General features: G+C 42.2%; 1 protein-coding gene across 2 annotated transcripts in view; it reads left to right on the top strand.

Moving 5' to 3' along the window:
* ELOVL5 (ELOVL fatty acid elongase 5) overlaps positions 1-25,877 on the top strand; it is a 97,258-nt gene that overhangs the window by 60,039 nt on the left and 11,342 nt on the right. Inside the window, exons 4-9 of one of the 2 annotated variants that reach the window (XR_011650072.1) lie at positions 11,245-11,322; positions 12,151-12,322; positions 14,483-14,607; positions 17,519-17,653; positions 19,060-19,237; positions 25,047-25,136. Coding sequence is in view for 1 of the 2 variants with exons in the window: in XM_058306892.1 (XP_058162875.1) it covers positions 11,245-11,322; positions 12,151-12,322; positions 14,483-14,607; positions 17,519-17,653; positions 19,060-19,203 (654 nt within the window). In the remaining variant the exon portion in view is untranslated. Of the gene's footprint in view, positions 1-11,244; positions 11,323-12,150; positions 12,323-14,482; positions 14,608-17,518; positions 17,654-19,059; positions 20,944-25,046; positions 25,137-25,877 lie in introns of those variants that run through there. The other variant, XM_058306892.1, reaches the window with a different exon arrangement.

The following is a 25,877-nucleotide window of genomic DNA, read 5'->3' as shown; positions in this document are numbered from 1 at the left end:
GACTTGATTTATTAGCTGGGATTCTTAAAATGTTCCTTCCACATCTTTTTCTTCCCATTGTTACTGTGGTTGGTTATTCCACCAAATGTATGCAGAATATTAGGATAGAAAAAAGCAAATGTCAAAAACATGTTTTTAATTATTTAAAATAGTAAAGATAAATCATGGATTTCAAAGAAGATTATTCTGTATTTGTGTATGTTTATTCTCTTGCAGTTAGAACTGTATGATGTGGTGTGAGAGAATTTCCATTCTCTCAAGCATTCAGAAAAACATTTAAAATAATGATTTTTTAAAAAAATGATTGCTAACTGGATAGATGGGTATATATTGGCATAGATCCAAAACCTACTGTTTTTTGCAATTTTTAGATTTTAGTTTTGAAACTCTTTCAAAATAGGGGAAATATCATATTAATCATACCCTGTATACCTAACAAATATTGACAATTTATTGGTTTAAAATTTAAAAAATAATACATTACAAAAATGCATCTAAAGTACAGCTCCTTCTCAGACATAACTTTCTTCTAAAGTTACTATGTTTTTTCTCTGTATGTGTTTTATACTTTTACTACATATATATGTATCCATGACAATACAAACTGTGTTCTGAGAGGATATTTTTTTAATAAACATAAATGGTATATAGCGTTCATACTCTTTTTCAAATAAGTTTTTTCCAGTCAATATTACATTTTGAGATGAATCCATGTTGAATCATAAATTTTTAATTAATTTTAACTTCTCTGTATTATTTCATTCTTAGAACTTATGACGTTTTTATCTAGTTTTCTGTAAGCAGTCATGTTATTTATGTGTGGTTTCCAGTTAAACAATGCTGCATTGAGCATTCTTAGAAATGTCTCCTTATGCAAATGGTGATAGTTGGTTTTTTGTTTTCCAGTTATACACCTAGAAAAGGAATGGCTATTTCTGACAGTCTCTTGTCTTTTAATGGGCAAATTTAATACATTTTCATTTAGCATAATGGTTATTTTTGGAATAATTTCTATCACCTTTTTGTGTGTATATTTTCTTTGCCCTGTTTGTCTCCTTTCCTATTTTGTTACATTTTTATATTCATTCTTGCTTTTTTTTGTTTTACTGGTTTGAATGTTACTAATTCCAGTTCTTTTCTTTTAGTAGTTACCCATAAATTTTTAGCTTTCCTCCTTGACTTAATGAAGTCTAAAGTAAAACATTTCTGTTCTCTGAAACCTCATCTTCCATGTTACTGTTTTGAAGTGTTTAAAGTGTTTAGTTTCACCTGTTTTTTAGCTCCTAAACCATCAACATTGCAGTCAGTGTCTACTTTTTTTTTCCTTTTTGCTTAATGTTGATCTGTGAGATCCATTCTTTCCTTTGAGGTTCATTGTTCTGAAGTAGCTCTTTCTGTGAGTGGTAAGTTCTTAGTCTCTGAACATCATTTTATTTGCCTTTGAATTTGCATATTAATTTAGCAGGGCATAGAATCCTAGATTTTTTTTTTTTTTAAGATTTTTATTTATTTCTCTCCCCTCCCCCCCCCCACCCCAGTTGTCTGTTCTATTTGCTGTGTCTTCTTTGTCCGTTTCTGTTGTTGTTAGCAGCAGGTAATCTGTGTTTCTTTTTGTTGCGTCATCTTGCTGTGTCAGCCCCCCATGTGTGTGGCGCTATTCTTAGGCAGGCTGCACTTTCTTTCGCGCTGGGCGGCTCTCCTTACAGGGTGCACTCCTTGCGCCTGGGGCTCCCCGACGCGGAGGACACCGCTGCATGGCAGGGCACTCCTTGCACCCATCAGCACTGTGCGTGGGCCAGCTGCACACAGGTCAAGGAGGCCCGGAGTTTGAACCGTGGACCTCCCATGTGGTACACGGACGCCCTAACCACTGGGCCAAGTCCACTGCCTAGATTTTTTTTTTTTAAACAAGCCTGTGATTTTTATTTCTCAAAAAAAGTTTCACATTTTTTTCTTATTTACCTTTCTGACTGTGCTTGTGCTTTCAGCACTCTCACAATGATTTTCTGCTCCTCAATCAGGAAAGCATGCTTGAGCCTATCACAGACACATTGAGCACACTTGTAACCACCATAGGCTCTGCTGACATGTTTTTTTCTTTTTGATAACCTCCTAAGAATGTTAAGTCTCATGACGTGAACACCTCAAAGTTGTCCTGGTCATACACCACATGCAGATTTTGTTGCTTTCCCAACCTTTTTGGCATAAAGGTAAACAATTCTATTACCAGGCATCCAGGATAGCCTAATTTTGCTAGAAGCAATATTGTAGTATAACCTACGGTGGTATGTCAAATGCTGGACCATTTTGAATGCCCCGGTGACAGCTCAAAGAACTGCGCCTGAGAAGGTCCGGCTCTTGCAAGTCCCCGGATGGCGGAGGATTGTAAAAGGAGTAGAAATGGAGAGAAGGTAAAGCATAGCCATACCTCTAAGAACTGTTCTTTGTGTGGATCTTTGAGGTACCGGAGCCAGGATTGAACCCAGGACCTTGCGTGTGGTAAGCCAGTGCTCAACCACTGAACCACATTAGCTCCCCTGGCTGGTTTTGTTTATTTGTTTGCTTGTTGTTGGTTTGTTTTAAGAGGCACCAGGAACCAAACCCTGGACTTCCAATGTGGAGAGCAGGTGCTCAGCTGCTTGAGCCATGTCTGTTCCTGAATTCTAAATTAACAGCTGTTTTTCTGTCAGCACTTTGAAGGTTTATTCCTTTGTCTTCTGGCCTCTATTTTTGTTGAAAAACCTTCTTTTGGTCCAATTTTTGTTCATTTGTAGGTAATTTTTTTCAGGTACTTTAAAAACGTAGTTTAAAAATAAAACTGTGCCTCAGTACAAAGGTAGAGATTATTTTTATTGATCTCTTTCAGGACTTGTGTGCCTTCAATCTGAGGATTTATGTTTCATTACTTTAGGAAGTAATTTGGCATCATCTCCTTGACTACGGCGTCTCTCTCACCTTCTGGAGCTTCTGTTAGACGTGTGTTAAACATTATCAGTTGGTCCTCTACATATCCTTTTTCGTATTTGTCTATGTCTTTCTCTGTATCTCTCTGCAACATTCTTTTAATTCGCTCATACTTTCTTCAGTAGTGTCTAATCTGCTATTTAGCCCCATCCATTAAGTTTTTTGTTTAAATAACTACATATTTTTCATGTCAAAAAAAGGCCACTTTGGATTTTTCACAATACTTCTTGTTCTTTTTCATTCCATAATATTGAAATACACACACGCCCAAGCTATAGGTACATAACAATGATCTTCAACTTAACCTTTTGCTGTGTTGCTTTTTTAAGTTTTACAAAGTTTGCTTACAGCTACATCCATGAGGTCATAACTCTGGGACTAATTACTAACTCTATGTGAAATTTCTTTATCTCTCTTTAAAAAAAAAAAGGTTTTGTCTGGTATCTTCTGTAAGTACCCCAAACTAGTATTTCTGGGGTCATTTCAGATACATTGTCTTCCTCGAATAAAAGAAAGATTTTAAAAAGGATTTGAATGAGTGCAAATTGCCTCTTTTCTGAAACACTAATTTTGGGGGATAAACTTCACTTTATATTTAGACACGGAGATGTTGGAAATGCGCTGTTGTGTTTGATGTAGCATTTCTGTATGTGTGTTTATTGTGGAAAGTTGAGGCTGCTTTTGTTCAGTTAACCCCATTGCCAAAACCAGAAGCCAGTATTTTTTTGAGTCTTCTTTTGAAGATTTCTGATGCTTCTTTATTAGAAAGTTGAAAGAAATGGAGCATTTGATGGAGTGATATTTTGCTTGTTCTTTCTAACCTGTCTCTAATTGTGGGGCTGTTAAAGCTTCTCCCAGGGCACCTGACAGGCGTTTCCTCTCTGGGCTCTGGTTTTGAAGGTCTTCCCATAGAACCACAGAGCAGTTGCTTTGGAAACATATTCTACACTGTCTTGTTTTTCTTTCCCTTCAGGCTTTCCTAAAATAGATACGTTATTGTGGGAAAATAAGATTTGGAAAAATACTTAAAGACCTGGCAATTATTGAATGTTTAAAAAAAAAGATTGTTTAACAAAATACCCTGGAAAAGATATTTACTATTCTGCTCTTTTCCATTTAGCAGAGATAAGAGAAAAGTTAAAACGTCTAGTGAGATGAATACTTATATAAAGGAAAGGCCTGACCATTCCCTAAAATACTTAGCACTCTCAGTTTTCTCACAACTGAGACTCCTCACACAGAAAGAAACTTCCCTTCTCTCTGGAAGTGGAAACACCCTGCTTGGTTACTTGCCCCTCAGTTTATCTGACATTGCCATGAGAGTATTTTATAGTAGGGAGAATGGAGAAATGGATGTAGCCCAGACACCCTTCCCTTCATTTTGCACCCAGAGCCAGGGGGAGGGAAGGGAATGCCTTCAAATAGAGAGGAGGGCTGGGCTTGGTCTAAGGCCAGTCCTGACTCTTTTAACCTGAAAACCTCTGATAACTTGGTTTTATAGCTGGTGTAACAAAAGAGCACATCACCCCCCAAACCCTCAACTCAGCCAACCTTACTGTACGAAGCAAGAATCAGTAGGTAGGCTAGAGACCTTTCTTTAATTCCTGCAGAGGGTCCTCTGGCTGGGACTTGCTTACACAGTTTCAGCAACCTCACTTCATACCTAGTCAGGATCCTACAAGCATTGCAAACAGAAATTCTGAACATTTGCTTAGACTCATAGCAGACACTTACACAGTGCCTACCTTGTGCCACGTACTAGGCTAACTCATTTAATGTTCATCACTCCTATGACTTGAATGCAATTGCAGTCCTCTTTCTACATAGGGGAAAGTTCCAGCTTGGAGCTGGGATTCAAGTCTGTGCTCCTAACCATTTATGCAATACTTCCTCAGAATGCTTGGTCTTAGCTCAAGGTTTTTTTTCCCCCCAGACACTGATTACCCCATGAAGTATAAAGTGAGCATATTTCACTGATTATGTGGAAGCAACCTACAAGAAACCACGTCCTAGGAGGTCTTAACAGAGAGAATAGGATTGCTGGCATAAGAGGACAGGGCTGGGGTTCAGTGAAAATGCCAGTCATACCTATTTCAGGTTGGGCTGAGGACAAGCTGTTTCTTTGTGCTTTGTTATTCATGACTTCTCAAGTGTACAGAACCTGTCCTATGACTTAAGCAAGAGTATTACATTCAGCTGTAACTCAAGGGTGTTCCTGATCATAAGGAGAGGAAAAACACACACTCTTAGGGGTCACGGGTGTGAAATTATCACAGTGGGCATCCTTAGGCTCTGGACATGAAAGGTTTGAAATTCAAAACCACCTGCTTTGACCTGACTCTACTCCATAATGGCACTGCCAAAATTGGCCAGCTAAACCCTAGAGGAAATTAGTGCAGCACATAGTTCATTTTAAACCACGTATCCGCCAAAGATGAAGCTAAAGGTTGACTTTTCTGCACAAGCCTTCATGGATAGTATATCGCCGCCATGCCCTTACTAAGGATTCAAAAGAAGGACAAGGAAAATTGAAGGAACTTGATCCTCTTGTTTAAGATTGCATTTGAGCTAAGAGTTCGGATTGCCTGTAAGCCACATGACCTTGGGCCACTCGAAACACTTCTCCGTCTCTGTTTCCTCATCTTGAAAAAAAATGGGTTCGTACCAGGTGGAACAGATATACACTGGGAGATCCCCTAAAAACAGTTGTAAAAGTGTGTCAGCCACACACGCTTTGGTAGGGTTGCTTAGAAGAGTACTTCAAGTCCTATAATACTGTCCTGTCTGGATAATCTCAGTTCTCACTTTCATTCTGTTTCTACTTAGGGGTTAGTAAGCACACAACTCACCCAGCTCTTACCGCTAAAAGTAGCCAGCCCCTTTGGAAACGGGCTATCTTGTTGTTAGGACACCTTGACTGATAAGGACCTCCCAGAACGAAGTTTTTCTGTTTTTCTTTGGGTGTTTTAAATGACCTTGTTTTCCAGAGATGCTTTGGTAGCTTTCCAGAAAGTACTGTGGAAATGGTTATCCTGCTGTTACAAACCTCATTTGTGGTTAAAGATGGTGTTGGATGGGAAAAGTCTCACTGTTAGAAATGATTCACTCCTTGAACTGCGTTATCCAGACCCAGCTGTACTACTAGCCCAACTTGTCTTCTTTAAATGAAAAGATGCCTGAAAGCACCATTGCTTACTTAATTTGTCTCATAAGGAGAGAAGAAAGCTTCTAGCTAGGCTTTAATTATAGCCCTTCACATGTTCCTGGCCTAATTAAAGTTTGCTTTACTCCAAGAAAAGGAGAAAGCACGAATGATTTTGCAGTGGCATTGTTTGTTATCTCGATTACTTGGAAAAGCCACATAAATAATGGTCCCTCGGTGGCTCTTGGAGTCATCGCTGGTATTGGGAACTGCATAGGTAGTGGCTGTCTGTTCATTGCGGTCTGCTTTTTCATTATAATAACAGTCATGCCCTCTTTTGATCTGATTCCAAGAAGCCCCAGGTAGAAACTATAAAGCCTGCTCTTACTTTCAGTTCCTCACCTCCAGGAATCGCCTTTGTCTGGGATCCTGGGTCCTCCCTCTCTGCCATGTCTTACAAGCAGTTTGATGACTTTCTGGGGAACTGAACAAAGCCGCTCTTTGGGAAGAAGCCAGGCCTGAGCCCTAAAGGGAAACGGTGGCTAATGTGACTATGACTGGAGCAGTGTCTCCTCTGCTGTGTTGTCGGGCTGCGGGAAGATCAGTCCATTGCTTTGAGAGCCTCTGGGATCTCCTCTGACAGGGCGATTGAGGGAGCAGAAGTCCTCCGATAATGGCCCATTTTGTGGAGGTTTGCTTAGGCTCTCAGATGAGTAACTCTACCTCAGGTACTTGGTCTGTCAAAGTAGTCATTTCCTTCTGAAGACAAGGAATTTTGAGGATTTTCTACATCCCCAGTGTGAAGCATGAGGAGGAAAGGTTTTGTCCGGTGAACAGAATTCAGATGAATATCATCAAACTCAAGCCTCATTAAAATACTTTCCTGAATTTTAATTGTTCTGTTACAAAGCAGAAATGAAATGAAGCCTCTTTTTTTTTTCTTTCTGCAAATAAAACATTAGGCCTATACCTGGGCGTGGAGGGTAACAGATGGGAAGGAAGAGTGGGAAACAGTGCCTTGAATCCTCTGTCATTAGTTAGCAAATATTTGTTTGGCACCTCTTGTGTCCAGGCCCAGGGGCTAGATTCTGCCGGTGCAGGAGCCACCCTCCCAAAGCCCATTAACAAAGGGCTTAAAGGGAGCATATGAACAAGTAACTATGAGTCAAGGCACGGTGAGCTTAGAGGAAAGGAGAAGAGACTTCAGGCCAGAGTGCTCAAGGTAGCATTCATGAAGAAAATAGAATTTTAACTGAACTTTGAAGAATAGATAGGATTTTGAGAACTAGAGATGGAGGTGCATGGGTGCAGAAAGTATCACAATTGAAATGAGTGAAATAATGGTAATTGTTAACATTTATTGTTTATATCCTAGGTACCAGGTTCTATAAGATAAGCATTACAGGGAAGTGGAATTAGCTCAACTGACAGAGCATCCACCTACCACATGGGAGGTCCAGGGTTCAAACCCAGGGCCTCCTAACCCATGTGATGAGCTGGCCCATGCACAGTGCTGATGCACACAAGGAGTGCTGTGCCACGCAGGGGTGTCCCCCATGTAGGGGAGCTCCACACGCAGGAGTGTGCTGTGTAAGGAGAGCTACCCTGCGCAAAAAAGGCACAGCCTGCCCAGGAGTAGCGCCTCACACACAGAGAGCTGGTGTAGCAAGATGACACAACAAAAAGGGACACAGTGCTGCTGACAAGAATGCAGACACAGCAGACAGTGGGGGAAGGGGAAAGAAATTTTTTTAAAAAAGCATTACAGACATCATCTTGTTAACTTCTCACAGCAACTTTAGAGGCAAGTACTGGGAAGTAGATGTGGCTCAGGCGACTGGGCTCCTGCCTACCACATTTGAGGTTGCTGGTTCGGATCCCAGTGCCTCCTAAAGAAGACAGCAAGTGGCATGATCGGCAGGCATGGCAAGCTGACACAGTAAGAGGCCCAAGAAAAAAATTAAAAACATAATGAGAGAGACAACAGAAGCAGGGAGCAGAGGTTCCTGGTGCCTCCTAAAGAAGACAGTGAGCCGATGCTATAAGATAACACAACAAGAGACATGGGGAAGAAAAACAGAAATAAGAAACAAAGCGGGGAGTGGAGGTGGCTCAAGTGATTAGGCACCTCCCTCCCACATCAGAGGTCCTAGCTTTGGCTCCCAGTGCCCCCTAAAGGGAACAAGGAAGACAAACAGACACAGCAAGTGAAAAACATGAGGGGTGGGGAGAAATAAAATAAATCTCTAAAAAAGGAGGCAAGTATGACTATTTTTGTCCCATTTGACAAGTGAAGAGCTAAATGTGGGAAAGCTAGGTCTTAAACCCCATTTAGGTTAGAGAAGGACACTGTCAGATGCACATCCTTCTCTCTACCTGCGATCTGAAGACACACATGCTAGCCTTCCCTCTTCCCAGCTCCACATTGGACTCAGCCTTTGTATCTTGATTCTTGGGACTTGGTCTGCTCGTGATATACTTAACTGCTGATCATGACTTTAGAGAGTGGTGTAAGACCAGGAAAATAATATATCTTCCAATAAATTACTGTGTGAGTGCTGTCTTTTCAAAGATCGTGTAGTATAGTTTGTGGTCATTTTTTTAAAAGTCAACATAGAAATTGTAGAAAATTAGAAGTGTACCTTTAGAGAGAATTAGTCTAACCTCTTTTTTTTTTACTGTCAAAAGAATCAAGATGCCAGTGAATTACCTCAGTCCTTAGAGCTTGATGTAGCTAGCTAACTAGTCCTACCACTCAAATCTGCTTCCTAATCCTGTGCTTTTTTTCATCAAAAAATGATGCTTCCCTACATGAGCCCCTAAATGTGGTGCAGTTTCGTTGGCCATGGAAATTATGTTAACGCCTAATGCTTTTTTTATGTGTAGAAGATGACTAAGCAGAAGGAAAACGGCAAGAACATATAATAAAAGAAAAATCACGTTCTAGGCAGGGTGTTCAGTGTGAGTGCAGTGGCTCCGTGCACTCCTGACATTTGCTTCTGAGGGCAGCCTGAGTGGCAGTATAGCTGTATGTCCTCAGATCCTTGTAATCACCTGACGTTGCCTGGAGGGAATCCGTACTGCTCACCAAGCTAAACTCTTGCATTATTAGCTCTTTCAAGGACAGCAGGGTTCTGCAGCCGTGAGTATCTTCGTGGCTTCTGTGTTCCCAGTTACATCTTTACCAAAACCCTACTGGCACGTGAGCCATTTCTTACTTAAAGTTCAGTAGCACGAAATCAGTGGTTCCTACCCCTAGCCACACATTGAAATACATTGAGAATTTTTTAAAAGACTTAAGAACCCTGACTTTAAACCAGTGGTTTGTGATTTTAGTTGCATTAAAATAACCTAAACAGTTTGTTTAATCATAGACTGCTGGGCCTCAGGCCTAGAGTTCCTGATTTAGTAGGTCTAGGATGGGCCCTAACAAGTTCCCATGTGATGCTAATGGGCTGGGGACACAATTCTTTAAACCACTACCATTGGCCAATTCCTCCTGTCAGATACTGGATGGTCAGGCATCCTTGCCATCTCATATTTCTCCCCAGTTAGACCACCACTTGGCCAAAAGAGGGAAGGTCATCAGGAAAATTCAAGGTTGCCTTTGGTTTCAGGAGAAAACTGCAGAGGAGCAGTGAGCCACAGTTTACATAACAAAGAATAACATCTCATGTTTATCTACAGCACACACACAGCTTGGAGATGCATAGGGTAGTCAGTTAAATTTTCCCTCTGGACTATTAGACTGGGCTCTGAGATCTCATCTAGGCCAGTCTTCCCCATTGTGCAGATGAGGAAACTGGTGCATAGCTGGTGATACTGCCAGGTCTCTAACCTAGAGCTTGCTACTCCAGTTCCAGGGTTCTTTGTATGATGCCACAGTGCTGCTCCTCTACCCATTTCCTCTGAGAAATGGGTATGGTTTCCTCAGTCTGCAGGAATGTAATTCATGGTGTCGACGGGCTGCCACAGCATCAGGAAGTAATGAAGAAGGGAAGTTGAACTAAATTATCCCCAGGTTTACAGCTTTGTTCTCCAGGTGTGATTCCTGAACCAGCAGCATCTGTATCACCTGGCAGCTTCTTAAAAGTGTAGTTCTTGGGCCCCATCCCAGACTACTGAATCAGAAAATTTGGGGAACATGCCCTCCAGGTGATTCTGATGCTGCACGGCATAGAGTTCCGGACCAGTGGCTTGGCCCAATTGACTAAAGCAGCTATTTGCCTACAAAGAAACTTGGAGATTGTATTTTGATATGGAATATCCTTCCCGTTTGGCCTTTTCCTTCAGTTAATATGTAGTATGCTTAGTAGGGTCAGAATCAGGTGGGTCAGCCAGGATTGGAAAATAGCACTTTGGAACTATTTTACTCTAAAGATAATCTGACCTTGGTTCTGCCACTGACTTGCTGTAAACCCAGGGCCTCAGTTTCATAGTTATAAATATACAGCCTGGAAAAGATAAAGACATACAGTGTCTGCTTGGGATACCAGGTCTTGGCCCATTCTCCCCATGAGCTTGCACACTGCTCACAGCCCTCTTCCTCCTCGCAGGCACCTACCCCGCAGAGCCAGAGCTGGCTCTCAAGAGAAACCTTCCTTTGCACCCCAGGAGCAAGGTCATCTGTAAGATGCCTTCCAGTTCCAAGGAAGCTATACTGTGAAGGGTTTGAGCTCAGCTGAGTTTTAGGAAGTGTTGGGAAATCACTGCCAGGTAACACTGACAATTGGCTCAGGTCAGAAACCCATAATTGGAAGGGCAGCAGGCAGCACAAGGCGTGGTGTTCACCGGGAGGCCACCTGTGGGAGGAGTGGAGGGAGCACAGTTGCAGGGCTCTAAGGAAGGACCAAGAGATTAGTAAAGGAAGGTCTCTGAAGGCAGGCAAGCCTTCGGGGTGAATCCAGGCCAACCACTTAATCTGCAGCCGTGTTTATCCCTTGTGTCATCGGGGCGCAAACCCTTAGAACTTTGCCTTTGTTCACACATCCCTGTAATTGTGTTTCTCAGAGCAAACTTGCCTGCCTCAGCACAGCCCAGAGTAAATTTTGACAGATTCTGAAATGGAATTTAACTTAGTAAGGTTGTACATGGTTCTGATGTTGGTGGTGACTGGCTTTTTCTTCTTTTCTTTTTAGCTAGTGACAGGAGTATGGGAAGGCAAATACAACTTCTTCTGTCAGGGCACACGCAGCGGGGGAGAAGCCGATATGAAGGTACTGTCTTTTTCAAGCAGCGTTTATTATGGTTTTGGGTTGTTGTGGGGTTTTTTTGGTAAACAAAAATAAAACTGACCCATAATCTCATTGCCCAGGTAATCCTTCTGACAAATAAAAACAATATATGCACATTGTATGAAAATTTGAATATGAAGGGCATTAAATAAGTAATGCCTATCTCTCTACGGAATAAACTTGGTAACAGTAAAAAAAAAATTGCAGGCATTGATCAGCATTATGCTATATTTACATAAGGTTAATGTCTTAAATTTTAAAATCATTCCTCTAAATGTGATGTTAAAGATGGAATATGAATTCCACTGTGTATTTTTTGTTTGTTAACTTTTAATAAAAGGCTGACAGTAGAATCTCAGCATGGGCAGGCATTTCCTTAGGACACCTGTTGGACATATTTAATTCCACAGGAATCTGACCCTGAAAGTTGTGATTCCTTTTCTTCTTTGCCCTGTGCTGTCACCTCCCTATGCCGGTCCCTGAAATCAAAGTGTCTTTCAGGTGGTTTTCCTCTTTGATGGCTCCACAGACCACTCCCAGAGCAAATAGGCAGATTTCAGTGTTTTGAACCTTGAGCCTCCTGTTTTTATTATAGCCATGAAGGGTGTCAGTGCCCTTTTAAAAGTTTCCCTGCTGTCGTGTCACACTTCCCTCCAACATGTTCTTTGGTTAAATCTGCTCACAGAGTTTAACAAGAGCTGCCAAGTGGGGTTCTTGGGCTTCTCTGGGATGTTAGTGCAAGTCAGAGCAGGTTCACCTCAGGGAAGCACTGAGAATAAGCTGTAAATCCTTTTAATCCCTTCCTCTTAGATTATCCACGTCCTCTGGTGGTACTACTTCTCCAAGTTAATAGAATTCATGGACACCTTCTTCTTCATCCTGCGCAAGAACAACCACCAGATCACGGTGCTGCACGTGTACCACCACGCCACCATGCTCAACATCTGGTGGTTTGTGATGAACTGGGTGCCCTGCGGCCACTGTGAGTGTTCTATGGTCAGGGGCGGGGGAGGCGTGAGCAGAGAGGCTGCACGGGAACTAAGGCTTTTAGAAAGGTGGTGTTTCTGGAGATTATTCATAAATCAAACATTTGACCTTCTTTCCTCAGTTCCTTTTTTTTTTTTTTCAGGAGGTACCAGGGAATTGAACCCAGAGCCTCGTACGAGGGAAACAGGCACTGACACCACTGAGCTACATCTGCTCCCCTCCTAGTTGCCTTTTAAATGGTTGTTTGTGTGGCCTTTGCACTCAATAAGCCGAGTTTAGTAAAAATGGTTTGCTGATTTGGCAAGGAGGTACCGAGTTCCCAGCCTGAGGCACATTAATAAATAGTGACAGTGTTTTCTGTTCCAGAGGGCAGCTCTCCTAGGTTTTTTCTAATCCTTTTCTTAAGATTTGGAAAGTTGTTTGCATGATGGGCAGAACAGGAAAATGGAATTACCCCTTGAGTGTGTGCCAGGAAACGATGCTAATTATGAAATAAAGCTTTAGCTAATGTTGCATTAGAAAGTCTGTACATATTCTAATGGAATGACCCTCACATTCCATAACGCATGTTTATCAAGGTGTCTTCTATGACAAGAGCTAAAATTTGAAGCTAATTTTCTCTCAGAAGAATTTGTCTGGTTTTTGCAAAGTTTGTGATATGAAATCTCTTACCAATATTCACAGATTACAGTTGTCACTTCAGGTTTGGCTTGAAAGTTTTAACAAATGTCCTAATCAAAATTCCTGTCATCCTAACACTGAAGAATTAACCCAAGGACCTTTGAGTCTATTCCAATCTGTTTTTTTCCCCCAGGATAGCCCTCCTTAATTAACTTGGCCCACCAAGTTTCATACAGTTACAGAATTTTAGAACCGGAAAGGACTTCCCAGGTGCAATTCCTTTGGGTTTACAGATGAGAAAACTGAGACACTAGAAGGGTTGGTGGAACTCAGACTCTAAGCTCCCTCCTTAGTGTCTTTTTTTCCCCCCACAATCCCATCCCACCTTGTGATCGTGGATTAACTGACCCAACTTTCTAAAAGAAACCACCTCCTTACATTTGAGAACTATTTGAAATTTTCAGGGAACTTGTAGTATGACGTTTTAATCAGCCCCACCTGGCCAATGAGAAGTTGAACCAGATAATGGATGTGAGCTGTCCAAGCCACCATGGTCAAAATTATTCTCATAGCCAGCCGTAGAAACTCATACTAACCTTGTGCACCTCTGACTGCACATGGAAGAGCCTAACAGTTTTTGTTTTTTCTTTGCTTATGCGGGTGGGGGAACATAACTGAGGACAGAATCTGAAGAGAGTGGTCCTGTTGGAAATTTGAAAGTCATGAGATAAGATGGATCTTGTATCCCTAGGGACCTGGACTCTGTTATTAACAAAGACATGACCTCAGCACTATTAGTCACGGGGTATAACTTCAACGACCCTTTGAACCTTAGCAAATCTGTAGAGATGGCCAGCTTTGAGCTGTTTCCCCAAACCTTCAAAGCAGCAGCATGTTTGGTACATGTAAATAAAAGCAGCTGCCTCTAAGAGTTGGTGGGGGTCTGATGCAAAGCTTGCCGGTGCTGGAGTCAGGGCAGATAGTATAGCAGCTCCTGTGTTAGTTGTATACCCTGGCAGGTACAGGTGATCAATAGGCTTAAAACCTCCTGATGGCTGCCTACCCAGGTAGAAATTGAATTCTGATCACATGTTTGTGCAGTGCTTACTGCAGTATTGGCAATCTCCTTTTCAAAAGCATCTGGTTTTCTGAGTCAAAAAGAATCTTGAAACAAGTTGTGGTATATATGTGCAATGAAATATTACTCAGCCATAAAAAGAAATGAAGTTCTGATCCATGCTACAACATGCATGAATCCTGAAGACATGCTGAATGAAATGAGCCAGACACAAAAGGACAGATACTGTGTGATATCTGTCATGTATCAGAGTATGCAAATTCATAAAGACAAAGTAGGTAACAGATTATGGGAGGGGGATTGGAAATTAACGTTTATGAGGACAGGATTTCTGCTTGGAATAATGGAAAAGTTATGGTGATGGTGGTGGTGGTAGCACAACGTAGTGAATGTGATTAACAGCACTGAATTATAAAACACTCATGTATTCTCCTCAAATCCCTTCTGTTCATGCAGCTTATTTTGGTGCCACACTTAACAGCTTCATCCACGTCCTCATGTATTCGTACTATGGTCTGTCATCTGTCCCTTCCATGCGCCCTTATCTTTGGTGGAAGAAGTACATCACTCAGGGGCAACTGGTGAGTGACTCAGCCTCGTCCTCCTAGGTCATGTGCCCTGGTGGAACCAGACCTCCTGTTTAGACTACTCTTGCTGCCCTTCTGGCTTTATGTTTGTTTAGTAGCATTTAAGATGGGCCTGTCCAGCCCTTTCTCATTTGATCCAACTCTTCGGAGGAAGCAGAACAGGGAATTTTCTTATTTTTATTGATAAGGAAACTGCCCATGGGCATACAGCTGGTTGAGTTGTAGAACATGGACTAGAATCTAATTTTCTGGCTTCGAGTTCAGTTCTTTGGTCCTTAGTTTGTGCACGTAGGCATGTGTACACCTGTGTTTGAATGTGTATGTGTATTCTAATTATATTCCAAAATCCAAGGTGTTTATCTGTGTTCCCAGGAGTGTCAGAAGGAGCTGTGGAGTTGCGTGAGTCCAGGGTACTTCTAGTTTATTGGGTGTGAGGGTATTTGCTAAGGCAGGTGCCAGTTGACCATGGCATTCTTTTTTTTTTCTCTAAGATTCATTTTATTTATTTGTTTCCCCTGTTGTCTGCTCTCTGTGTCCAATCCTGTGTGTTCTTCTGTGTCTGCTTGTATTCTTATTAGGCAGCTCTGGGAACCAAACCTGGGACCTTCCGGAGTGGGAGAGAGGCAATTACTCTCTAGTGCCACCTCAGCTCCCCTGTTCTGCTACATCTTCTTATTTTCTCTCCTCTTTGTCTCTTGTTGTGTCTTCTTGCTGTGCCAGCTCTCCTCGTGGGCTGGCACTCCTGCACAGGGCGAAATTCCCACACAGCAGCACTCCTGCGTTGGGGCAGCATTTCACATGGGCCAGCTCACCACGTGGGCCAGCTTGTGCTCACTAGGAGTCCCTGGGCATTGAAACCTGGACCTCCTATATGGCAGAAGGGAGCCCACCTGGTTGAGCCACATCCGTTTCCCAACACAGCCCATTCTTAATGGGGCACCTACTGATGAGAGTGGCACCTGCTTCCATCAGAGGACAACCTCTCTCTCAGGGTCCACCAGGCCAAGACCACTGTTTGTACTTGGTGATGGTCATTACTCACCATCCTTTCTTAAGCTTTTCTTGTTGTCTGTATATTGCAGAGCTTTATTTGTCTCCCTCCTGCATTCTTTTGTGAGCTAATTATTAATACTACCACCCCTAATGTTAACTGCTGGTATTTGAGTGTTTACCATGTGGCAGGCACTTGTGATAAGTAAGCAATTTTACATTGATTGTTCCAGTAGCCTGATTTCATATTATTATCCCCATCTTATAGATGAGGATACCGAGGCAGTAAGCCAAAGCTTGCTGACTGGGCCATGTAACATTAAACTCTTAGCCCTGGCCTTGCCTTATTAGCACACTTTTCTAAACGAGCCAAGCTGATTCATATCCCTCCAAGTCAGTTGTGATTTTTCAATATCTAAAAATAACAATCTGAGAAAATCTCTTGAGCTCCTTTTGTGTTTGACATCTCATTATCACCTCTCTAGCAGCTGCTTTACAGTCCTTGTTAATTTTTCTCACTCACCTGTGAAGGATAATTGTTCTATATAGCTTCTTTGTTACACTTGAGAAGAAACTACACAGCGATTGATTTATACCACACAGCCGTGGTGCTGGCAGAGGCAGAACTGAGAAAAGCAGCCCGCGATGCTGGTTAGGCTCTGTACTCTGAATTAGAGACGTGAGTCCAGTTTGTCTAAATTTATCGTTCCTAGATATTTTGTAACCTAGGGTCTTAACCTTAGTAAAGCAGGGGAAAAAAGCAATTCTCTCTATGGAAACATTAGAGACCTAAGTGGGGAGATCTAAGACGTCCATTGCTCTGTTAACGCTTCCTCAAGCTGCACCCCTGAAGGCTGCCCCTTATGCTAACATCTTTTAGCTGTTTGTCCAGGCAGCTTCACATGCTTGTCAAAAATCATCTATACAAGGTCCACAGAGAAAATGTGGCATTGGTGTGGGAAAAGTGGCCATGGTGGCTGCTGGGTGCGGGGAATGGGAGGAAGAGATGAGATGTGGAGGCGTTTTCGGGACTTGGAGTTGTCCTGGGTGGTGCTTCAGGAACAATTACCGGACGTTGTAGATCCTCCCAGGCCCCACTGGATGGAACATGGGAGAGTATGGGCTATGATGTGGACCATTGACCATGAGGTGCAGCGATGCCCAGAGATATACTTACCAAATGCAGTGGATGTGTCATGATGATGGGAGAGAGTGTTGCTGTGGGGGGAGTGGTGGTGTGGGGGCGGTGGGGTTGAATGGGACCTCATATTTTTTTAATGTAATATTTTTTAAAAATAAATTTAAAAATTAAAAAAAAAATCATCTATAGACTTGGCATTATCCCCCAGTAAAAATTTAAATGTAGTCATCAACCCTCACTGAACCAGAGGGGCACGCAGATAAGGAATGGGCAGTGTTGAGACTGCTTGCACATCCTGTGGTGACATCACCAGCTCCCTTTATTTTTTTTTTTTTTTTTTTTTAGAGTTGGAAGTGACTTTATTTTTTTTTTTTATTTAATTTTTTTATTTTTTATTGACTTAGTAATAATATTACATTAAAAATATATATGTGAGGTCCCATTCAACCCCACCCCCCTACCCCCCTTCTCCCCCCCCCCAACAACACTCGTTCCCATCATCATGACACATCCATTGGATTTATCACCAGCTCCCTTTAAACATACATCCCACACTCTTCCTTCCTCCCATGGAAAAAAAAACGAAAAATTAAAAAAGCGTGTTTCTCTCTATACTATGTCCCAAATTTTAGAGGAGGTGGTGATTTGTGTACCCACAGAAAAGTCAATAAAAATGCAGGTACCTGGGAGATGCTGGGTGGAAAGTCCATCTGACATGGGACCTGGTCTTTGGACTGTTTGCACTGCTTAGCTGTGTCCCCTCCTTCCCCCTAGCTTCAGTTTGTGCTGACAATCATCCAGACCACCTGTGGTGTCATCTGGCCATGTGCATTCCCTCTTGGATGGTTGTACTTCCAGATTGGATACATGATTTCTCTGATTACTCTCTTCACGAACTTCTACATTCAGGTAAGTCTTGCGCTTCTCGGGCGGTTGCTAGATGGGCCCTTTTCCAACAACACAGTCACCCGTTCTATTTAACAGATACAAAGCAAACAGCACCTGCTGTGTGCCGAGTACTGTGGAGTCTCAGGGACAAACGCGGCCCCTGCCTTCAAGGGACTCACAGCTCACGTAGATGACTTTAAACCATCTCACACCTCCACAGTTCTAGATCCTTGGCAAGAGAGTCTTAGGAGGATTCATTTGGGAAATGCAAAACTGTGTAGCTAAATCCTGTATTGATTGTGCTTCTCTTCTGCCTGCAGCAGAGATATCAAGGTGATATTTAGTCAGCGGTTTCTCAGCCCCCCCCTAACCTGAACCTCATGGCTAAATTAAATTGCAGGAGAAATTTCCATCACTGTCTCAGATATAGATAGAAATTTGCCTTTCTGTCCCAGTTTTCTTCCATATCTACTGCTGAGGTTTGGAGGTTCAGTTCATTCCCAAGCACATGATGTAATGTAGGTTTTTGCTCACAAAAGGGTCCATTTCAGGCAGGTCATCTCCGGTGCAGCTGGAACACTCTGTGGCCACGTCACCCCTGTATGACCTCTGTGCTGTTCTCTTCCTGCTGCCCCTTGAGCAGTGCCTGGTAGCTGCACTGTCAGCTGCTCTGGGGAAGTCATGGGAGGTCAGGAGCAAGGACAGAGGTGGATCCCAAGGTCGCAAAGCCGGGTAGTGTGGAAGAGCCAACCGGGAGCCCAGCCCCTTCTCCTTCTCCCTGTGCCCACCTGCTCCTTTAGCCACATGCACCTGGGCATGGCATATTTCATTTGGATTGCGTTCATATACTGCTGGGCTTAATGGTTTATGGCTGTACTTTGAGACCACCACTAGGTACAAAGAAGGGTAAAAGGGAGGACCTGACAAAGAAGCAGAAGTCACACTTTTTTAAACTGCTTAAGCAGTATAGTGTTTTGTACATGAAAGCTGAAGTAGTTGCTAAAATAATGAGAAAACTTGGAAAACAAGTAAGGGATGTAAGTGGCAGGCGGGGTACTACTGGATGGATAGAAAAAAAAAACCAAAAACGGCAAATTTGTTCACATCATCCCTGTCCTCTGACATCCAGGTACCGATATAGCAAAGCCGAGTAAAGCATATATTGAAAGTTGTATTTCATTTTTTTGTTAGTATTTATATTGCAGCCCAATGATTCTGTGAACTTACCTCAGGCTAAAGCTAAAAAAATGGAAGAGCAATTGAAACCCATGGCAAAAGATATTTTCATGGTTCTTTGACCACAGAAATAATTTCTTCTTAGTATTTGGTTATAAAAGGAAACGAGGCCTAATTGATAGGGCTGCCATTCTCAGTAAAGGAAGTGGGCTCGTGGCCACATGCTTCTCATCTACCCGTATGCCTTCCAGACTTACAACAAGAAGGGGGCCTCCCGGAGGAAAGACCACCTGAAGGACCATCAGAACGGCTCCGTGGCGGCTGTGAACGGACACACCAACAGCTTTTCTTCCCTGGAAAACAGTGTGAAGCCAAGGAAACAAAGAAAGGACTGAAAACAAAGAGCTGGAACCTCCACACCACCTGACTGTAAGCACAGTACAAGTTGTGCCCCGATGCTCATTAACAGCTGCTGCTGTCACTAGTCCGGCCTACAATAGCGTGATTCATGTAGGACCTCTTTCATCAGTTCAAAACCCTCTAGAAAACGTATACAGATCATACACATAGGCATAAGATTTTTAACATTTCTAGGCTCTCACTGACTCCTGCGCTAGACTGTGGACAGGGAGTATTAATTGTAGTATACAACACTGCTGTTGCCTTATTAGTTATAACATGATAGGTGCTGAATTGTGATTCACAATTTAAAAACACTGTAATCCAAACTTTTTTTTTTACTGTAGATCATGCATGTGATTGTAAATTTGTACAATGTTGTTACAGTAGAGAAACACACATGCCTTAAAATTTAAAAAGCAGGGCCCAAAGCTTATTAGTTTAAATTAGGGTGTGTACTAAGTTTTTATTCATTTTAAAAGCTCTGTCTAGAAAAGTCAAAGACCTTGATTTATGAAACAACTAGTGTGTGACACAACTTCAAGTGACTTGTACATGTGAAATCAGAAAAGGCACCTTCAGTTTTTATAATATTGGCTTTAAATCAAGCAGACTCAAATCTAGTGGAACAGTCAGTTTTAACTTTTTAACAGATCTTATTTTTTTATTTTGAGTGCCACTATTAATGTAAAGAAAGGTGCGGGGGGTGGGTGGGCATGGGAATCTAAGGCAGTCTTGATGAAACTTAAATATATATTCTTTGTCTTCAGGATTTTAGGAAGTATTTAGCGTGCATAGGTCATTTTTAATTTCTGAAGTGCTACGTGTTTTTATACAGGAAGCAAAGCTCTTTTTTTCCCCCACCAGTGCGGGAGAGGATGTATACTTTCCAAAAGAAATGATTGAATACTTACCATTTGACAAAGTCTTATAGATGAGCAATGAAGAGCTGGTTGTAGGGTCCAAATTTGGATTGATTTATGTACTGCTACCTGTTTTAATTCAACAGGTACTTCCTTTTGAAATTTGCGTAGTTTACCAAAATGAGTAAAGGGAACAAAAAGACCGTAATATTTTTAAGGTAAAATTAAGCAGATAGCTACAGCATAAGAGAACTGGGAAATTGGATGGAGCTAATTCGTACCTGTAATTTTTTTTCTTCTTAGAATCAAAAGATTTGTTGTTCAGAACCGCTTGCCTAAAACTAATGTACTTCTTATCATAAAATCATGTCTTATATACTTGAGGCCATTGTCAAACAGTTAACAACTGATGTAGGTGTCATTAAAGTATTGAAATTTAGCCTCTGTATACCTACCCCACTGGAAAAAACAAAGAAACATACATTGAACCACTCATGACACATTTTAGAAGGTAATTGACAATGTATAAACTAATTGTTGTTTTGACATTTTTGTAAATACCAGTATACCATGCTTTAATTTTGCACATTCATATTTAGAGGGAGCCCATTGGTTCTCTTTATTAGTCTTGTGGATTTTGTTTGGAAGGAGTCACAGCATCTGTTTACATTTACCTTATCAACTCTAGAATGTGTATATTTGTAAATGTATGTCTTCATTCCTAGGTACTAGTTTGTAAATGTCTTAACATATTTCAATACAGAAACTGTACCTTTCAGTAGTGTGCTGTCAGAGTGTGCTTAGCTCATCTAGATATACCTACACTGTTAAATAATGTCGAAGTATTAATCATTAAAAATGTTTTTGACTATCTGTGCTTGTGTTTTACATAGTTCATGTGCTGCCAATCCTAAAAGACCAGAGGAAAATCCACATTCTTCACCCTTCACCCTAGTTGAGCTCACTTAAATAGATGTAAATAATTTTTGTTTTTTTTTTAAGAAAGGTTGCACTGTTGCTCAGTTTGCATGAGGAGGAATCCCACACAATCCCTTTTCCAGGTTCCCTCACTAAAATCCCTTGCTGTAAGCACCCTCCCTTTTCCTTCCTTCCTTTATTCCCTGCCCATCTGTAGAGGGAGTTGGTACATGGTACATCATGGGAACACAGGTTCAGTGCACAACAAACTTTCAGCAAATGACCCCATTATTACTTGCACAGTAAAAAGAGTCAGGGGAGAGAATAATCTTTGTTACTTACACAGCGCAAAGAGTTCAAAAGAGCTGGAGAAGACTTCCCATCTTGGGCCATTCCTGGGGTGGCTGGAAATTGCTCAGGTCGGGTCAGTAATAGAATCTCCACACGTCCCACTTTGTCCAGAAGAGAAGAGTATGGTTTTTATCCCCCTCAGCGGGGAGGGGACCTGCCACTGAGAATTTCTGATAAGCATTTGGGGTCGCTTGTTCCTGGTTTCCACGTTTAAGTGGACCTAGTCACCGGACTTAACATCTCCCCCAGGTGTGGAATGGCACACCATAGAAAAGAAGGTGGGAGTATTGGAAGGCCAGGGATGGCTGCTTCGCATGTGTTTGTGACTTCCCAGAGGAGGTGGAGATTAATGAGGCTACTTTACAGGTGTCTGTGACTTCCCTAACACCTTCCCCTCTACTTTCCGAGGTCTAGGCGAGGGATCGAGGTCTAGGCGAGGGATCGGCAGTTTTTTCCTGCAAAAAGCCAGATAGCAATAGTTTAGGCTTTGTGAACCATGTGGTCTTTGAGACACCTACTCAGTTCAGTCATTGTAGAGTGCAGAAGCCGCCTTAGACAGCATGTAAATGAACAGACAAGGCTGTGCTCTGATAAGAACTTACGTGCAAAACGAGGCCTGTGGCCAGAGTTTGCCAACCCCCAGTTTCGGGTAATGAAGTCCCCCACCTTGCTCCCCAGGCTCCATTACTCTCTCTGCCATGTTCCAGAGTCTGTCCGCACCTGTTTGACTTAACAGATGCTTTCACTTCAGGAGCAATGACATGAATGGCCCCTCTTCCATCTGGTCATAAAGACATGGTCCCCATTATAGTCTTGAGCTCGGCTGTTGGATGCCTTCCAGCTCGTCAGTGCCACCTTTAAAATGTCACCTGAAATCACATTTAGTATATGAGATGTTATCTGGAAAGTACACAGCATTGTTGAGAGTTTGGTTGTGATCATTAAAATGAACCATACCGTATTTCTGCTCTAAGTCCGGAATAAAGTGAAAAAATAAAACACAGAAATTAGACGGATGGAAATAAAAATAACACGTCTTTTACTGATAAGGCAGGATTGGTGAACCTAAGACCACAAAAGGGCTTAGGTACAAACACACCAACGGTTTATGGCGCAACTCAGTATATCAGCCCTGGAATTTACCCATCTTAACTAGAACTTCTCCTTACAGTAGCAGAATCTGCCCTAGTGACCATCGCACACCAAAAAAGTGTGCTCAGACGCATCTGCCAACCTCAGCACTCAGAAAGTCACCCTCCTCCCCGCAGAGGAGTGAATGGGTAGGAGAGCAGAGCACGGCCAAATGCGTTTCCAGTTTTCCCTCTGAGAAAGGGCAGGGTGACTTATCTATCTGGAAAAAAGAGGACTCCCACTTACCTTTGGTTTTTAGCAGCCTTGCCATACCTGTGGAAAGGAGATGTAACAATGTGAGAAGCACGAGTTGGGGACCACTTTACCTAGATTAGACTTCTACCTATGTATCCCTGAGGCAAATGGCTTTAACTCTGTCTCAGTCTCCTCATTGGCCAGATGGGAATAGTATTAGTACCTGCATTATAAGGTCGTTATGAGGATTAATAGATTAATGGATGTAACATGTAATAGCTATAAAGCCCTTGGATTCACAAACAGAGTAAGCTAGGTAAGTATTAATATTAGCTATTATAGGAAGCGGACGTGGCCCAATGGATAGGGCTTCTGCCTACCACATGGGAGGTCCGCGGTTCAAACCCCAGACTTCCTGACCCATGTGGAGCTGGCCCATGTGCCGCACTGATGTGCACAAGGAGTGCCCTGCCACGCATGGGTGTCTCCCGTGGAAGGGAGCCCCACGCGCAAAGGGTGCGCCCTGTAAGGAGAGCCGCCCAGTGTGAAATTAAGTGCAGCCTGCCCAAGAATGACGCCGCACATGGAGAGCTGACACAACAAGATGATGCAACAAAAAAGAAACACAGATTCCTGGTGCCGCTGATAAGGATAGAAGTGGTCACAGAAGAACACACAGCAAATGGACACAGAGAGCAGACAACTTGGGGGGGGGGGGCAGGGAAGAGGAGAGAAATAAATCTTTAAAAATATATATATATATATATATATATAAGCTATTACTTTTAAGACTGCTTTCTTATCCCACCCAACTGGTCTTTTTTCTTAAGCTATAAGCTATTTTACTATTTCTTCCCCAATAGCTGTTTTAATAACTTGATTTAAAAAGGAAGTAGGTTCGGTATGGTATTTTCTTAGTTGAATCAGAGTTAAGAACTCGGTGATCTATAGTCAAAATAGTCATTGTTTGTATTATGCCAGATTTCTGCCAAGGTTTTACATTAAATTTAACATCCTGGCATTTATAGAATCTAGTTTATTTCCCCTTTGGAAAATAGGGCAGCCTTTATCAGTCAAAATCAGAAAAAATTCTTCTATTTTTCATTATTTCTCCAGAGTTCTACAACTCTGCAGTCACATCCACAGTTGGTTGAGTAACATATATTTCCTGTGAACTCGCTCAAAACAATCAAGTGTCTTCTATTATCCCCTTATCAGACTTGGACTTAAATATCCTATTCAGATAATCTGTCTACTTTCTAATTTAGAGATTATTATCTTTGGTGGGGAAAGTGGGAGCAAAATAGTGGTTGAGTAGTTTTGCTTGCTCTCTGCTGTCCTTTATCATTATATTATTAGCCACTAGTTCTTGGTCCAAACATAGATTTAAAACCTTTTTTGTCATCCTTGACATTTTTCTGAGCTTCATCTTCCCTCTTTTTCAGTTGGTTTCTGCCACTTACCTGAAGAGAGAAAGTTGCAGGGCCAGTTTTTGCCTTGGTTGGTGTAAGATGTCCAGATCTGTGGTTGAAGCTTGTTGAAACTGCCTGGGTTTTGGGGTAGAAATTGTAGAAATAAGCAGTTGTACCCAGTGAACTGATGATATAGTGATAGCAGAAATTGGGTCATTTGGCTGACAATGATTGTCACCTTCCCTGGTTAATCTGCGCTCTCCTGCACAGCAGTACTTACTGACCCTCTGGTGTCTCATTTTATACCATTCGTATCAACCAGATCTTTGAGGGGTGTTCCATTGTTCACTGAGAAAGTTTCTTGGTACAGAGGACTGAGGTGTATTGAGCAAAGAGGAGGATCTATGAGAAATGACTTCAGTCCCCAAAGAAGCTCTGTTTGATAGATTAAAATCAGACATACACACAGATGACATCAGCATAGGATAGTATTGGGGAGTGCCATCTGACTGACACAAACCAACTACTACAAGAGTCCAGGGAGGGAGAACTCTTCAAGCAAGGTTGACTAGGAAAAGCTCTCGAAAGGAGTTGGCTTTTGATCTGACCCTTCAGAGACATCTACATTTCGGGAGGTAGAGACCGAAGACTGGCTAAGCAAATGTGTCACATTGCACTGAGTTATGGAATGTGTGGGTGAAGCTGCCTTTTTTAGAATAAGAGGTGAAGTGGGAATAGAGTGGAATTTGGGTGTCTTCATTGATAAAATGTGTAGCATCTTGCTCAGAGTAGTAATTGCACTGAATAGTCATTCTTAGCAGTGCCTTCTGTTGCTCATCTTCCTTCCGAGATGCTCTCCTTCCATTCTCCCTCACTAGCAGTGCTAGGGAGGAGCACGGAAGTGATGTAACAAGAATTGGGACACACGTCTGTCTTAGTTATAACCTAATGGTACCCTTCTCTTGCCAGATGGGACATGTATGAAGGGGACCTCAGCCCTTCTCCAAAAAATGCTCCTAACCAAAGGCATTGAAGCCTGAAAGATTGGGATACCTGGAGGTAAGGGCCATGGGTGGAATTCCGTGTTGGCTTTAAAACAAATTCTTACGTGGTTATGTCAACCTGTATTACTGCTGGAATTGTTTGTTCTAATAATGACCATAGATGTGGATTTACCTTGGTTGATGAATGTTATGATGTCCCAACCAAGTTAGCACTTCATGGCAAGCTGTATGCCTTCCCTCGATAGTGTTCCTGATGAAAGGGGCCTGTTTGTAGCAGATCATCAACATCAGTGTTTAATTTCCCTGAGTACTCAACCAAATACCATGCTATGGGTTGGCTTAAGCATTGGAAATTCATTGGCTCATGGTTTTGAGGCTAGGAAAAGCCCCAGTCAAGGCATGATCAAGGCAATGCTTTCTTCCTGAGGACTGGTGTTCTGGGACTGGCTGCCAGTGAGGAACCCTTGGTGCTGGGCTCCTCAGTCACATGGCAGTGCACATGGCGGTCTTTCCTAGCCTCTCCCTTTTCATCTTCTTGCTTCCTGTGGTTTTCTCCCCTAGCTGTCTAAAGGATTCCAGTAATAAGATTAAGACCAGTCCTGATTAAGATGGGCCACATCTTAACTAAAGTAATCTCATCAGAGTCCTTACGGCGTGTTCGCACCCACAGGAATGGATTAAGAACATGTTTTCTCATACTGTTCCAAACCACCACAGTCTGATTCCAATTACCTCCTCCTGCCTTACTTTCTTCCAGTTTGAACCTGTATACTTCTCAGTCTCTGCAGAAAGCCAG

Source organism: Dasypus novemcinctus, chromosome 11 (genome assembly GCF_030445035.2).
Source record: "Dasypus novemcinctus isolate mDasNov1 chromosome 11, mDasNov1.1.hap2, whole genome shotgun sequence".
In the NCBI taxonomy this organism is placed as follows: Eukaryota; Metazoa; Chordata; class Mammalia; order Cingulata; family Dasypodidae; genus Dasypus; species Dasypus novemcinctus.
This window is presented reverse-complemented; position numbering and strand designations above follow the sequence as displayed.